Source organism: Sprattus sprattus (assembly GCF_963457725.1).
Source record: "Sprattus sprattus genome assembly, chromosome: 3".
Classification (NCBI taxonomy): Eukaryota; Metazoa; Chordata; class Actinopteri; order Clupeiformes; family Clupeidae; genus Sprattus; species Sprattus sprattus.
This window is the reverse complement of record NC_137922.1, coordinates 49,992,542-50,008,903: the sequence shown is the minus strand read 5'-3', so window position 1 is coordinate 50,008,903 and position 16,362 is coordinate 49,992,542. Positions and strand designations below refer to the sequence as shown.

At 45.6% G+C, this 16,362-nt stretch overlaps 1 protein-coding gene across 1 annotated transcript; it reads right to left on the bottom strand.

Moving 5' to 3' along the window:
• Nucleotides 1-1,114: 1,114 nt before the first annotated feature.
• Nucleotides 1,115-10,092, bottom strand: psmd3 (proteasome 26S subunit, non-ATPase 3). The gene is made up of 13 exons (XM_080834294.1): nt 10,040-10,092; nt 9,781-9,947; nt 7,830-8,020; nt 6,858-6,995; nt 6,334-6,470; nt 5,640-5,830; nt 4,811-4,914; nt 3,860-3,974; nt 3,612-3,731; nt 3,377-3,480; nt 2,875-3,030; nt 2,502-2,552; nt 1,115-1,952 (listed from the first exon to the last, which is right to left on the bottom strand). Exons 2-13 carry the CDS (start codon nt 9,938-9,940, stop codon nt 1,875-1,877), a joined length of 1,545 nt encoding a protein of 514 aa, XP_080690420.1. The 5' UTR covers nt 9,941-9,947; nt 10,040-10,092; the 3' UTR covers nt 1,115-1,874.
• Nucleotides 10,093-16,362: the final 6,270 nt, after the last annotated feature.

Here is a 16,362-nt window from a genome sequence, read left to right as displayed (position 1 = left end):
ATTTGTCACGAAATAGAGTTGTAGCAAATGTCAAATGTTCCGTCTTTGAAACTGCCTAGAGAACATATGAACATTCCGTTGGCTAATTACACGGCCCAACGTCAACCCAACTGATGGAAATAAATAATAACTGAACGTGTAACAGTTTTGTTGCGGAGCACAATCTTATCGTGAAATTAGATCTCGTGTTTGTTGAGCTAAAACCGAACTATTGTTGTATAATCATGGGCAGTAGAATAGCAGGCTAACACATGTAGGCTAAGAGTTATACCACCAATTAACATTAGCCCTTCATCATGACGTGGATACCGTAATCATACAGAGAGAACATAGTGGCATACCTTTATGTTTTGCTCGTTTCTCCTCTTCTTCTTTTCTTTCGAAATAGGGCGCCTGACGGTTTTGGCCATTACCTATCCATCTTTGTGCTTATTTTTCCCCATCCCCTGTCACTCGTACAGAAGTTAAGACTAAACCAATTCACCTAGCCCTTGGTGACACATAATCGTTCAGTATTACCTATTTGTAGCCTATAAGCCATTTCACACAATTCAGAAAAACTAAAAACGTGCAGGAATTATAGGCCTGTAATTATAATATTATGAATGTGCGTTTTTTGCAAGAAAGTCGAGGTGTGACTGACTTGCGCCCACTAATTGTATTAGAGTATTGCTCTATAGCCTACAGTGGATCCCCCCGTCCCCCCACTTGTCTGTTCCAAGGTGAACTTTTCCCCCGCGCTCCCTCCCCTTCCCCGTTTTCACACATAGATGTCACCTTCTTATTAGCAAGCAGGGGCGCAAGCAGGAGCGCCTGCAGCCGCAGGGGGCGCCAATTCGCCAATTCCCCAAACAGTGATATGATAGATAATAGAAAACCGCTTCGCAGCCCAGATTATTATTTATTTATTTACTTGGTCGTTCCGCCCCCCACGTGGCTTGAAAAAGTGCCGCCCCGTGTCTAAAACCGCCACTGAGGTCTTCTATGTTACCATAAGCATTTGCCACAAGCACCTTACTATTCAAAAACATAGGCTCCAACCACAGATATGAAATCAATTCCCATATACAACCAAACACAAAAAATAATAAAAAGACAACCAGCAACAAAGCACTGTATAGAAAAAAAAAAGTTTTAATTACACAATGTATATGCTCCCCCATAAGAAACCATCACAAACAGCGTACATATGGCCTGAATGCTTCTCCTCTACAGTATCAATCTTCGGGGAACAGAACATCGGTTCCACATTGAATGCATCTTGGCTTAGTTTTTCTTTAATCCTAGGCATCCTTTAAGAGCAGTGTGAAATTTAAAAGGAATTGACTAACATGTCTATCATTCCTTTAGGGTTTCAAATGCACATTTAATCATCACTTCCAAAGAACAATTTTTTTTTTTGGAGCTGTGAAGCAAGGCCAAGCGACATTTAGGGTAAATCAGATAAATCGGATTTATTATAGTTGTTATTCAGCACTGGTGTTGGCCTTCTCAAACATCTTTCCATGCCGGGGTCAAACAGCCAAAATAACAAGCCCTAAACAAAACAAGTTTCAGCCTCTACAAAGCGTAAGGGTAAAGACTCTGCGAGTCAGTCAGCCAGAGATTTTAACATTGTTTGGCGAAGTTTATTAGGACAGGGTGAACATCTACCAGCAGAGACGAGTCTACGCTGAGGGGGAAGAACTACTTCAACTTTAAAAAGGGAAGATGGGAATTGGTTTGGGTCCCCTGAAAGGGGAAAAAAAACAAAGAAAACAAAAAAAAACATACAAAGAAGAAAGTGAAAAAAACTATATGAAGAGGCAAAACATGGAAGCGACGGGATGAGGGGAACCAGTGGCGGCCATGTTGTTGCTCTGTTTTGTGGAGGATCATGGGAAGCCATCGTCATCGTCCTCCGCCATCTCTTTGGCAAACTCCAGATCCTGCTGCTCCCGCTCTCTCCGCTCCTGTGAAAACCAAACGACAGGCGTTACTTCAGATTGTAGTCGTCACCCCGACCGGCACTACTCAAGCGTTACTTCAGATTGGAGTCGCACCCCGACCGACAATACTCAAGCGTTCCTTCAGATTGGAGTCGCACCCCGATCGACAGTACTTCATGAACTCAACCAAGGACTAAAAATAAAAGACACCGTATGCTCCACTTGGAATTTTGCTCAAAATTGAAGCCAAGTACAGTTATTTCTGGGCAGACCTGGCCAATTTTCCATTTACTACACAAACTGGCCAACATGGCCCACCAATTCTGTATTAATTTGGTTCAGAACATGACACCATGCTGTCTATCTGTTGTGGTCATTGAAACCCAACAACATCGTCTTTAGATGTGTTCTAATCTGAAACAAACCCTAGAAAAAAAACCTTCATATTATGCTTAAGGTCATCATACGTTTCATGCAGTTTCAGGCTGAAGCACACTTAAGGCAAGCAGAGAGCATCATTATTTAGATGTGATAAGCATCACCAGTGACTACTAAGGCACAACACAATCATACCTCGGCAGATTCCAGGTCTTTGTTGTACGCCTTTGGAGGGAATCTCATGGCCTGTGAAGAAACAACAAATTACAGAATTGAACAAATGTGTCATCTATCATAATGTCATTTTTTGCAAACAACTCAACTGAAAGTCTTTTTTTTTTTATGAAAATGAGATCGGCTTTTAGAGAGCAAAGACCACACGGAACGAAGTGAATGTCCATTCTACTCTTTGTAATTCTATGGCTGCCATGGTTTCACCAACATTCTTAAAACACATATAACACAACACGTATGTACATACATACAAACAGCACAGATAACCTTACTAAGCGTCGTTGTGAATAGGAACGTCCATTCTACAGTTTCTAATCACACGGATGAGACGCACCTTGACAGACATGTTGTGAATATCCAGGCAGAAGGAGATGCGCTGGTGGAAGGCGAGCTGGGGCTCGCGTGTGCCGTAGATGTCCATGGTCTCCTTGGACTGGACGTAGCCCTTCTCGTGGTTGATGTTGGCCTCGATCACACCATCCCGGATGGCCTGAGGGGGGGGGGGGGGGAAGTTTATTCAAGACAGGTGAAGCCCAGGCAAGTCAGCTTTTGTTGTTATTTACGTGTATGCATGCGTCACGTATCCAAAATCTGGCCTCTTTTGCCAACACCTACACATCCCATTACTCTTTTTCCAGCCCCTACACATCCCAGTATTCTTTTTCCAGCACCTACACATCCCATTACTCTTTTTCCAACACCTACACACATCCCAATACTCTGTTTGCAACTACCAACACAAGCACAACACCAACAACATCTGCATTCGTGCACAATCCTCCAGAGTGTTCAGTTTTACCCTGGTCAACACTGGTGGAAAGTGAGCCATGGGTTACCTTTGCCACGATGAACTCGGCATCTTCGGGGCTGTCCAGCTGCAGCTTCTGGGCGATGTCAGCCAGAGAGATGCGAGAGTAGGACAGGCTGATCATACGCACACCTGGGGGGGGGGGAGAGAGAAATTGTCCAAACCATTAATTTAAAAAGAAATTAAGTCCTTTTTTAATGTCGCTCTGGACAAAAAACACTATTCATTCCTGGGCAATTTTTTGTTGTGCAATCATCGCTCACCGGTCTTAATGACGTTGTGTCGTAGACGGATAATGAGGGTGTAGGTGCCGTCGGTCTGGAACTTTTCCCCAAACTCTTCCAGGGCCTGGTTGAACTTGGAAAGGTTTCCCGTTCTCACCGCTAAGGGAGACCACAGAAACGGTGGATGTATTAGTGAATGCTTTCAGAGGCTGTATCTATGGCCAAAAAAATTAAACCCACAAGAAAACATGTATCTGAAAATCGGGGGGGGGGGGGGGGGGGGTTACCCTGTGTGAGCAGGAAGTATGGCATGAGGGACCTCTTCAGAGAGGGCTGGCGGAACTGCAGACGGTCGGGGATCTCTCCCAGCAGCAGCTCCACCACAATCAGCAGCTTGTGCACCTGATAGGGAGAGAGACACAGACATGTCAGCCAGCGGCAGGAAGTCACTGATAAACAGGAAGGAAGGAGAATGAGAACACGTGTGTGTGTGTGTGTGTGTGTGTGTGTGGGGGGGGGGGGGGGGGGGAGACACAGAGAGGAACAGTAGGAAATGATGGAGAGAGAGAGAGAGAGAATTTACTTGAAAAATGAAAAATCATTTAGTCTCTCAACATTACTTATACACACTCATTGGATTCCCCCATCAAGAAGCTCAACATTAAATAAAACTCTGTTGTTGCAATTCCATGTTGTATGGGTGCATGTCCAGCAGGGGGCAACAGTGAGTCAACAGTGACTCAGGTCACCAAAGGACAGCATGAGGTGAGGCTGAAATGAGGGTATTTGAAAAGAGTCTAGTCATTTGAGATTTGTAAAGGACATGGATAATGTTGGTTTTTAACGGTGCTATATCAGTGAATGCATTTTATTTGATTATATAGAATGCATTTAATTGATGTTACAGAATTAATGTTACGGTGGTACTAAAAGCATATGTATCGTTGCATGTATCCAGCAGCTTCCACCTCTTAATGTCTAGACCTCGAGACATCATGAATGAAAAGAAAATGGGTGTCCACCTAGTTCTGAGCTCAAGCGACACACACCACAGACACGCTGTGCTGCTCCTAGCTATGTGTGGCCGATTAGGAGATAACTAGGTGCGTGATAACTAGGTGGCGTGGCCTGCTTTGAGGGCACAGTGTTGAGTTGGGATGGGGCCCAGGTGAGCTGGTAGCCTCCTTGATTGCGCTGCATGGTGATTGAGGAGAGATGGAGGCAGGGCGGAGACTCACGGTCTGCTTGAAGCCCACGGCGGTGTGTTGAGGGGCCTTCCTCAGGGCGTTAGTCAGGGTCCTCCTGGCCTCAGAGTACTCCAGCTGAATGGCTTTGATGCGTCCTGCAGAGACAGAGAGAGTGATTAAGTGTGTGTGTGTGTGTGTGTGTGTGTGTGTGTGAGTAAGAGAAAGTGAGTGCGTGAGAGAGAGCAAGTGGAAATAGATAGGTGGGGGAAGTGGGAGGGAGAAAGCGCGATGAGTGCGAGAGAAAGAGAGAGGGGGAACGGTGTGAGGGAGGAAGAAACACTGATGAAGAATAGGGGAGAGAGAGAGCGAGAGAGAGTAAGAGGGGGGGGGGGCAGTAGAGTGGAGGAGGAAGAGACACAGAGAGGAACAGTAGGAAATGAGAGAGAAAGAGAGAGAGAGAAAGAAAGAAAGAAAGAAAGAGAGAGAGAGGGGTGTAAAGTGGACAGTATGGGGTCGCCCTAGGGGCGAAAGTCTGCAGACAGGAAGCTCTGCCTGACTATTTGAATGTTAGTGAACGCCTCAATGTAAAAGCTTTTGACGGGAGTTTACTTTAGGTAAATGTTGAACAGCTAGTTTTGCACGACACAATGACATAAATGTTGAATAAACTGTGGCTAGTACAAGTGTGCCTTTAATACAGAAGTTTGTTTTCAGAAAAAGCACATAAAATACTGTAGTGCTGTTTATATGCGATGCGGTTAACAGTTTGGAGAATGCGGCAAATGCGGATCCTAATCCCCCCCCAAAAAAATAACGTATAAAAACTTGAAAAGGAAGGTTCCAGCACAGGGTGCAGGGGTCCAGTCTTTATTCATCCCACCTGTGTAGTAGAGGTAGCGGGCCCACTCGTTATTGTTGGCCAGCTCGGGGAAGACCGACTTGGACACAAGCTTCTCAGCCTGGTCGTACAGGTTGTACTGCAGGTAGTTCCTCAGCAGCAGGTTCAGAAGGGTGGCCTGGCCGTCGGCATCATGGCGCAGGGTCGCCGTCCGCAGACGCGTGTGCAGGAAACTGAGAGAGGGGGAGAGAGAGAGAGAATGAGAGAGGGGGAGAGAGAATGAGAGAGGGGGAGAGAGAGAGAGAGAATGAGAGAGGTAGAGAGAGAGAGGGAGAAAGAAGGAGAGATAGGGAGGGGGAGGGAGAGATAGGGAGGGGGAGAGAGAATGAGAGAGGGGGAGAGAGAGAGAGAATGAGAGAGGGGGAGAGAGAATGAGAGAGGGGGAGAGAGAGAGAATGAGAAAGCGAGACCGAAAACATCTCTTGACCAAGAACACTCATCAAGCAGCGATGCTCAAGGGGGAAGAAAACAAACAAACAAACGGTGTGGTACTTCTTCCACAAATAAAGGTGATGAGGAGATGAGTGAAATGATCCGTAAATGGCACGTCATTACAGAAAGAAGCCAGTGACTTTTCTGGGTCAAAAAATGGGGGGAAAGAAAATGACACATTCGTGGTATAGAACTACAGGAACTAAACACTAGAACTACAGGAAATAAAAACACTGCTAGTTACCTGCGCACTACGTCAAGCTGGTTGAGGAACTCATAGACACGGGAGTGGTAGTAGTAACACTTGGCGGCCACCAGGTCCAGAGCTCGGCGGTTCTGGGAGCTGATCTTATGTAGCAGTTCATCAGACACCTTCTGAGCCTGCAGAGGGGACGTCGGGTAACACATTATATAAAGCCTTGGTGCACAACTCCTTAGAACGTTTTTGTTCTGGTGATTTCTACGGTGACTGCCTGTAACAAACAGGTATGCATAAGAACGGGCTTTGACCAAGGCTTCCCTGGGAAGATCCAAGAATGCCCCAGTCCTATTCAGGTGATTTCTACAGCGACTGCCTCAATAAGTATGCATGCATTGGATAAGTATGCATGCATTGGTTAAATATGCATAAGGACAGGATTTGACCAAGGCTTTCATGGAAAGATCTAAGAATGTCCAAGTCCTATTTTAACTTATACACCAAATACTATGATTTTATTTCCAAGACAAAACTGTATGGCTGTAGAAAATCCACTGGCAGGTGCTTGCCTCTGGGTAGCGCTTGTTGTTGGTGAGGTAGACCACGAGGAGCAGCTGCAGATAGGCCTCCACCTCGGGCAGGAGAGGAGTGGCTGCCGCCTTCCCCGTGCGAGGTCTGAACAGCACCTCTCCTTCTGTGTCCATGGGCTGAAAGAGGAGACATTTAATGTCAATCAGTCAATCAATCAATCAATTGGAAGACAATAAAGGCTACACAAAATGATTTAGAGAATATATCGATCAATCACTCTAGGAGGAATTAGGAGTCTATTATATATTGTACAGTAAGTGAATAGATCTATAAAGAAAAAAGAGTGAAAGGGAAACTATGAACCAACCAAACAATTCTGTGCGTATGTTATAGTATAGTATGTTATAGTGACATTGAAGGTTATGCTTTAAGAATGAAAAGTGAGGGACAGTGAAGATGTATGAACAGAAAAATTGACAGTTACAGTGGATAGATGAATGGCAGAACGAACGGATGAGCTAATTATCAGGAGGAAGAGATTTAGGCGTAGAACTGTACATTACAAGACCACCCATCCCATCTTTGTGTGATTCAGAGACATCTAAAGCGTGAACTGAAGCCTAAAAATCACGAGGGACATGATGGGCTTTGGAATTAACCATAAACACAACCCACTAACGTATATTACAAAAGGTATGATCCCATTACAAGCACAGTGCCGACACACATTTTCTGCCGTCACTATGGTCTCCCTGGATGTTAAACCCACAGACTTGTCGGCACCCTGCTCTTAGACACTGAGTGGCAGAGACTAACTTGGCCTTGGCTTTAAGTGCTGACGTTCCTCTAACATCCTCCTTATGAGCCATGATTATGGCTATTAAGCCAATGACCTTGACCCAGCGGAACTACAAGAACTAAGTGGCCGGAACTACAGTCAGCCTAGGCGTAGAGCACTGGCGCCCCGTCTCAAACGTCCTCAGCATTAGCCCTGCGATGGGTCGGCATACCTCCTCCAGGAACCCCAGCAGGAAGTCCTTGCCGGCTGCATTGGCGGTGTAGAAGCCGGTGATGGCCTTGTGGAGAACGTTGGGGTTGAGGCGCCGGCTGGTGGAGGGTAGAGCACGCAGGGCCCGGAGCACGAACCGAGGCTCTTTACCCGACACGGCCTTCTCAATCTGCTTCACGTGCTCCTTGATGTCTGGCAGGGGCAAACAGGGTAAACATACATTGATCATAAGGAACACGGCTAAAGTTACACACCCACACCCCCCCCCCCCCCCCCCCCCCAAAAGCTCAGTATTCTCATTTTCCATTCGATCTTAAATGCATTGCAGCTGACCAAAATGATGCCATTGTGCCTGTAGGGGGGCTTCAATTATTACATGTTACCTTATCTCTGTGCATGAACAACATTTTCTTTAACCTGATGTACGGTTTCCTGGTACAAGTCAACATAAGAGAATATTCCATTTGAACGTAATAGGACTTTTTAAATGCTCGTTTCTGACCCCTTCCAGGTCGAGGCCTGCAGGGATACCATATTCTGGGCACGAGGAAACTCACTTCTGCATGATAAAATATTTGTCATTCTATTTCCATTTATCTTAAGCCATGCACATGTGGCCTTGTTTATATTGTTATAGGATATTCATTGGTTTAAAATGTCTTGACCATTGCAAGAAAACGTGTTTTAGTGCTATAAAAATTAAATGTAATTGTAAAAGACCAAGGCCCTTAACATCTGTGTGACCAAATCATTTTACTGTGTAAAAATAATATGACTTCTCAGGCTGTCCCAAACATGTTTTCACCTTTAAATCTACCAGGGAACACTACTAATATACACACTGGCATTATGTTGTTATTGCAAGGCCAAGGAATTTCCACTCTACTATTTTCATGCACTTCAGTATGACAGAATATGATGTCTGAAAGTCACGTCACTTGTTACCTGCCTGGCTGTATGTATGTATGTATTCCTCACCTTTAAATCAACCAGGGAACATTGCTTATTGAATCAATGGTTAACATTAAGTGTTGACCAATGACTTAAGACGGTTTAGGCCTATGAAAACTCACTTCAGTATGAAAGAATAGGATATCTGACAGTTATACAACTTAAGATCAGACTGGCCTAACATTGTTTACAAGTTTAAATTGAAAAGGGAACGTGGCTTATGTACACATTAGTTTACATTGTATGACAGTTTCCAGGCTGGAGCCCAAGGGGTTACGTTCTATGGGTCACTGAAACCCCACTTCAGCGTGACAGAATGTTACATCTGAAAGTAATACCACTTGAAACCTGTGTGGGCCAATATATTCTTTGATTTACCTGTAGGGTATGCCTATACTTTCCTGAGAGGGATTACCAAAAAGTCAGCCTTAGCCTATTAATAGATTCAGGCGAATTGAAAGCCAAACGAAGAAGTATGCCTTGGTAATCGGAGGCCCCTATAGGTAAATATGCTAAGCTAACCTTCCTGAAAACAAGGTTCAGTACACTAAAACGTCATTACTGCAGCAGGCGGACGGGCAGTTTAAGTTAGCATCATTATCAAGAGGCTCAGTACCCTTGCCGAAATAGAACAAATCTGGTTAAATTGTTTTATATTTTTTTCTCTCAAGATACATATGTGCCTATGCCCATTAAGACGCTCACACAGAAATCACACAATATCACCTACCCTTGACATCCTAACGGCAGTTACGACATTAAGTATACAGTTAGCACTAGCTAACATGGTTAGCGATGGCTACATAGCCTAGAGTCGGTTGCCGTGAGCTTTTCTACTCAGTGGCTAGCTAACGTCACTGTGCTGTTAACTAGCTAACTTGCTAGCTAGCTAGCCAGGTAGCATGCTAACAAGAGTAAATTCACAGCTAAAGGACAATACATTCCACAAACAGAAATACATTTAATTTCATAGATAACACTGAGCAGCTATTAAAACATACCTTCTAACGTAAGGCTGTCGATTTCCTTTGGAGGCTTTGCCGATCCGGCGGCGTCCTCCTCGGGCATCTCAACATCCTGAGGTTCAGGGCCCGTCTCTTTCTGCTTGTCAGCTTTTGAATCTTTGGGCTTCTCGCGTCTCTTGGCAGTTTGTTCTTTCATATTGTCTCTACAAATGGAATACACTTTTTAGCACGCAGCAAAAGGTGTAAACAACAAACAAGCAGCCTGATCCTCGATTCAATGAATAACAACACTCACATCAGTTTATCTCAGCAGAATGACTGGCAACTATTGCGATGCGCAAAGAACTCTGGGAAACAGACAGAAATAGTTGAAAAGAAACACAGGGTAAAAGGAAAACTAAAGGATTTTCGAAAATATCGTTCAGTGATGTGGTTGTTTTACTTTTCTGCGATTCAACTTTTCTTCATTGTAATTCGTGATATTGTTATTCCTAATAGATTACCATCATGGCTATTGCAATCTATACGATACAGTTGCTATTGTTATAAATGTATCATATCCTGCGTACTATTGCCATAAAACAGAAATTAGTGCCGAAACCTGAGTATAACATGTCCACCCAGCAACTAGAGAGAAGCTTTATGAATATAAGCGGCATTAAGCGCTATGAACTCCACCTAAACCTTCAGTGTCAAGTGCCATAACATGCAGTTTAACACAGACTAATACACCCCACACAGATTCTAAAGAGAGAGAGAGAGAGAGAGAGAGAGAGAGAGAGAGAGAGAGAGAGAGAGAGAGAGAGAAAGAGAGAGAGAGAGAGAGAGAGGTGATTTACAGTTTTTCTCGATTGCTAAAACTCAAAAACTTTGAAAGCATGCCTCAGTTTCTCTTAACTCTAAACACAAATCCCAAAACCACTCACACAAAATGCAAAACCCTTTTTATCTCCTGCAAAATGCTACTTTGCTTTCAAAACAGTATTATGTCACCTCAAGAGGGTATTTTGTTTTCAAATGACAAACACAGACCATTATATGAGTAGACATTCTAAGCATTGATTGAACACTGATGTGCTCAATGGAAAACACTACTATAAAATGTGAAAACACCAGAATGAAGGCCTTATCAGGAGCATTATGCCTTTTCTTCTCTAATGTTACTATACGTGTTCTCCTGTTGTAATATTGTACCTGTATAATGTTTTAAGTCAAATATAAAACAACACACAAATATACAGTAACAACTTAAATATAATAATACATATATATTTTTCCAAAGGTGCTGTAGCCTTTATGTGGCCGTGCGGCCCAAAACTACATCTCCCAGCTTGCCCCTCTCTGAACCGCCCCTCTCAGCTGTGTAGCGCACCTGATGTGATCCTTTTAAAATGGCACCGCGAAAGTCACCGGCATCGCTGGAAGAATTGTTTGGGGTCCACGTTGCTGCTCGTATCGGACCTGGATTATTAGCTTTCACGAGCAGCTCGTATCTCTTCCTTCGCGGAGTTTCTGGTGCACTCACGTCTACCTGCGAACGGCAAGCAACTGTCTAGCTCTTTATTCTCAACTGCTACACTGGACTGTGGAACCTTTTCCCAGCCGCGCTTCAGTCCTGTTTGGTACAGCGCAGTCAATCACTGTTTTCCCCTACCATAAAAAAGCCACTGAATGTGTCACAGCACCCCAAGTTTGTTGTTTTGGTTTATTGTGCAAACTGTATCTTCTGATAAGGCCATCCTGTCCTGTCCTACTCTCCGTGTCAGAGGCTCTGTTACCTGGTTGTAGTGTATAGGCCTGGCCCTTCTTGAACTTCCCCTCTTCCCCTTGCTTTATTGTGCTCAGCGTCAGAGTGCCCATTGTGGGGTGTATCACCAGTGGGTGTTAAGACATCTAACCTGTTCCAGTAGTGTGCCTTATTGTGGGGTGTTTCACCATAGCGTGCTAAAACAATTTGCCTGTTATTTTAGTGTGCCTTCCCGGGGTGTATCACCATTGCATGCTAAGACATTATTGTTCGTTAGGCGACGCCGACTCCTATTCCCAGCCCCCCTCCCTCCCTTTGGCCAGTCCCGGTACTACGTCTCTAGTCACTGTGTATTTGTGGATCACCTATAAAATCTATCCAGAGCCCTTATACATATCAAAGAGGCCTCTCACAGTTCCATCTTCTCTTTTGTTTGGTTTATTGATTTCTTGTGTTTTCCATTGTACGGGGTGCCTGTGAGTGACTGTCAGTGTTTATCTTAACTTGCTGCCTAGAGCTGATAAAAAGAGTATTTATTAATAAACCTATTTTGATATTTTGGTACATCAGCCTCTGTCCAGTCTTTCAATTGACTCTCTTGGGGGGGAAACCGTTGTGGAGTAGTAAAAGTACACAAGTAGTGGAAGGGTAAACCTCATACTGGTTACATTTGGCGCTGCGAGCAGGGTCTGACAGAGGCTGAATAGATACTAGTACAGAAATGCTCTTTAAGTAGGTTTTTTTTTTAACATATTGGGGAAAAACAGTGGTTGAACTGCAGGAGGGAACGTGCACACCCAGGTTCCAGCCAGAAGACCACCAAGACTCCAGAACCTGCTGCATTGGCTGGAAGTAACTGAATAGTTTGGATTTGGGTGACCATTGGTGTCTTGATTTAGTTTTTTTTGTTTTTTTTTTGTATTCCGTGCTACATTATCATGTCTGGTGAGGAGTTAGCTGAACAAGTGAGAGCTCTGACTGAGCTGGTTCAAAAACTTCAATCAGATAACGAGAAGCTTAGAGAGGAAATGAATGCGAGGCCAGTCCTTAGTAATCCTGTTGCTGCGGTGGGTGAACCCTCTGTTTCACTACATTCACCCTCTGTCTCCGGAGACCGGGGCCCTGTTCTAGCTCCCACCTCTCCCCCGGTAGCTGGGCGCTATGTGTTTGTGCCTCGAGAGCGAAAATGTCCAAGGTTTTCAGGCAAAATAGCACAGGACCCTCTTAAGATAGAGGAGTGGATGGATGAGGCTCGACGTTCGTTAGGAGTACGGCCTATGTCTCAGTCAGAGAAAACCTTGTTTGTGTTTGATTTATTAGACGGAGAAGCAAAAGCAGAGGTGAAACTGCGGGCAAGTGGTGAGCGAGATAACCCAGAAAAAATCTTTGCAATATTGCTTGAGGCTTATGGGTGCTCCCAGTCATACATCACTTTACAGCAACAATTCTTCCAGCGACGGCAATTAGAGGGGGAGTCATTGCGTGAGTATTCCCATGTGATTATGTCTTTAATGGAAATGGTGAAACGAAACCCTGATGAAACGTTTCCCAAACCCTGATGTTGTACTGAGAGACCAGTTCATCGAGCATGTCAAAGATAACATGCTAAAGCGAGAGCTGAGGCGCCACACACGCCTTCACCCAAACTCGTCTCTTCTTGATATACGAAGTGTAGCCTTGCGCTGGGTAGAGGAGGGAGAACATTCCCCCAAGCAGAGGCCGCGAGCCAATTCCTGCCACACCCAACGAACAACAGAGTGGGAAGCAGATCTCAATACCATTTCGGCCAAGCCCACCACTGAAATCAGTGAACTGAAGTCGTGCTTAGTTCGGCAACAGGCTCAGTTAGATGCTATTATGCACCGTTTAGATACCTCTTCACACGGGACTCGTTCAGGGAGTCCTACCAATGCACAGCCATCCCAGTATCAACATGCAGAGCCCTCCCTTTAGGCGAGGGAGTGGCAGTGCCCGGGGCGGCCCTTTTCAGCCCCGCTTCCAGCCCAGTTTCCAACCGGATGGTACCCCTATCTGTTTGCGCTGCAACCAGCCAGGTCATATGGTCAGGGCTTGCCCGACCTCAATACCTCTGTCATCACGATCCCTGCAACCAGCAGGGGGTGTAACCGGGTCGGCTACAGCACATTCGGAAAACTAACACCCTCTGATGCTGCAGCCCACGCATCAGAAGGGGTCTTGCCGGGCAAACAATCACAACCAGCACCGATGCTTCTGGGTAACTGCCCAGTGGTGGAAATCCTTGTTGAGGGAATTGCCGTACCCTGCCTTTTGGATACCGGGTCTATGGTAGCCACCATAACAGAGGAATTCTTTGAGCAGCACTTACAGCCACACCTTAAGACACCCTTGCACTCTTAAGGTTGACTCTTAAGGGGGCCAATGGCTTGGAAATACCTTACCGGGGCTATGTCGAATTAGAAATTCAGATCTTGGGCAGGGTCCTGCCAAAGATGGGCATCTTAGTAGTCACCGCTACATCTGACCCCACCACCCAATCTCAAAAAAGCCGCATCCCAGGCTTGCTTGGAATGAATATACATTTACATTTACATTTACATTTAGTCATTTAGCAGACGCTTTTGTCCAAATCGACGTACAAGGTAGAGAACAATCAAGCTAAGAGCATTAAGAACCTGGTGTAACAATAAATACTGCTTATTAAAATAGAAAACGACATAGAAGAAATAAAAAATAAGTGCGGGCCTGTTACTGCTTAAGTGCAGTTTAATATAATAATATAATAATATAATAAGTAGTTGTTATAGGGAGTTGTTTTTTCAACATGGTGAGGCCCTGTTCCAATCTGCCAGTATTCGACATGCAGGCAAGGGCTGGGTTAGAGCTTTATCTGAGTGTCAACAGTACGATCGCATGTCAGACTCCGGGAGGGTGGGACCTGTTAGGGTGAGACGTGGCCCTGCAATTTTGATCCCAGCTGGGTCCATGAGGTTTGTTCCAGCAGTTTGCCATCAAGGTTTGGGGAAGACCCTTTCATCAGCTCTGCTTGTGTCCCCTGGAGGCAGCCAACTACCAGCAGACTTGCTGGTCTCTACCGCATTCCTCTCAGTAGACTGTGGGGCTGTCAGTGTTCCCGTGGTCAATGTTAGCACACAAGACAAGTGGCTATGGCAAAAGACCATCCTTGGAGAACTTCACATGGCCTGCACCCAGCCCACCGATCGCCCTGTGCAGTTCTACCTCCAAAGCCAAGAGGACGAACAAGTGGCCTTGATCCAGTCGGTAGGGGCAGAAACTAAACTTTTGCCTGACTTTTCGACACTGTCATGGCCTTCCCTGTCATCTTCAGAACAACAGGAAGCCCGGGCCCTCTTAGACAAATATCAAGACTCCTTCAGCCAGGGTGAAGCAGACCTGGGCTGCACCCCTCTAGTGCACCACACCATCCCCTTACTGGACAATGCCCCTACCCGCCAACGTTACCCCAGGCTACCTCCCTCGCAGTATGAGCTGGTGAAGGCCCACATTCAGGGGCTTTTGGAACATCAGACCTAGTTGCAGCCCTTATTCTGCCCCAATCGTTGTAGTGCAAAAGAAGGACGGTGGCATACGCATGTGTGTTGATTACCGTCAGCTCAATGCGAAAACACGTAAAGACGCATATCCACTACCACGAATAGAAGAATCTCTTGATGCCTTGGCTGGGGCTAAGTGGTTTAGCACTCTAGACCTGGCAAGTGGATATAATCAGGTCCCCATGGCTGAAAAAGACATCGAAAAGACTGCATTCTGCACGCCCTTTGGGCTATTTGAATTTAATCGGATGCCCTTTGGGCTGTGCAATGCGCCTGGTAGCTTTCAACGGCTAATGGAGAGGATTTTTGGAGATAAAAGCTTTCATTCCTTACTTCTGTATTTAGACGATATAGTTGTATTTTCCACCTCGTTCCATCAACATTTAGAGCGCCTTGAAATGGTGCTGAGCAGGCTGCAACAACATCGTCTCAAACTGAAGCTTTCCAAATGCAACTTCTTCCAATCAGAGGTCAAATACCCAGGCCATGTCATTTCGGCTCAGGGGGTGGCCACCGACCCTGAAAATATCTCAGCGGTGTAGGAGTGGAAGAGGCCTACCAGAGTCACAGAGTTACGCTCTTTCTTGGGCTTTGCTTCCTACTACCGGCGATTTGTGGAGGGGTTTGCTGGGCTGGCTGCACCCTTACACAACTTAGTGGGGAAGTTGCAGGGCAGTAAAAAGAAACCTGGCCCAAGGGTCCCAGGCCCATTCCACCAACATTGGGGTGAGTCATGTGAGCAAGCATTCCAACAGCTGAAGAGGAGGCTAGTGAGTACACCAGTGTTGGGGTTTGCTGACTTTGCCAAGCCGTTCAGGCTAGAGATTGATGCCAGCCACAAGGGATTGGGAGCAGTCCTCTCTCAGGAGGTGGATGGCCAATGTCACCCCATAGCTTTTGCCAGTCGAGGTTTGAGGCCAGCGGAAAGAAACATGTCAAACTACAGCAACATGAAGCTGGAATTTTTAGCTTTGAAATGGGCAGTAGCAGAAAAATTCAGAGACTATCTGATTGGAAACAAATTTACAGTTTATACGGACAATAATCCCCTCAGTTACCTTCAAACCGCTAAGCTAGGGACAGTGGAGCAACGGTGGACATCTCAGCTTGCATTGTTCAATTACGAAATTCATTACCGACCAGGCACTGCAAACAGGAATGCGGATGCTCTGTCCCGCCTGCCCTCGTCCCCCCCTCAGTCTCAAACCTTGATCACTGCAGGCATTACTATTCCGTCTGCCGCTCATCCCACCATAGCAAACACGGATACCGTCTCAGCTTTTTCCATAGATGCTGCGCCGAACCAAAGCCGTACGG

Bases quoted from the DNA above. Each gene is read 5' to 3' on its own strand.
- psmd3 (XM_080834294.1), bottom strand. From the start codon at position 9,940: ATGAAAGAACAAACTGCCAAGAGACGCGAGAAGCCCAAAGATTCAAAA. The intron at 5,831-6,333 runs GTAACTAGCAGT...CCCCTCTCTCAG, and splicing joins CAGCTTGACGTAGTGCGCAG to TTTCCTGCACACGCGTCTGC. The intron at 3,031-3,376 runs GTAACCCATGGC...CCCCCCCCTCAG, and splicing joins CCGAGTTCATCGTGGCAAAG to GCCATCCGGGATGGTGTGAT.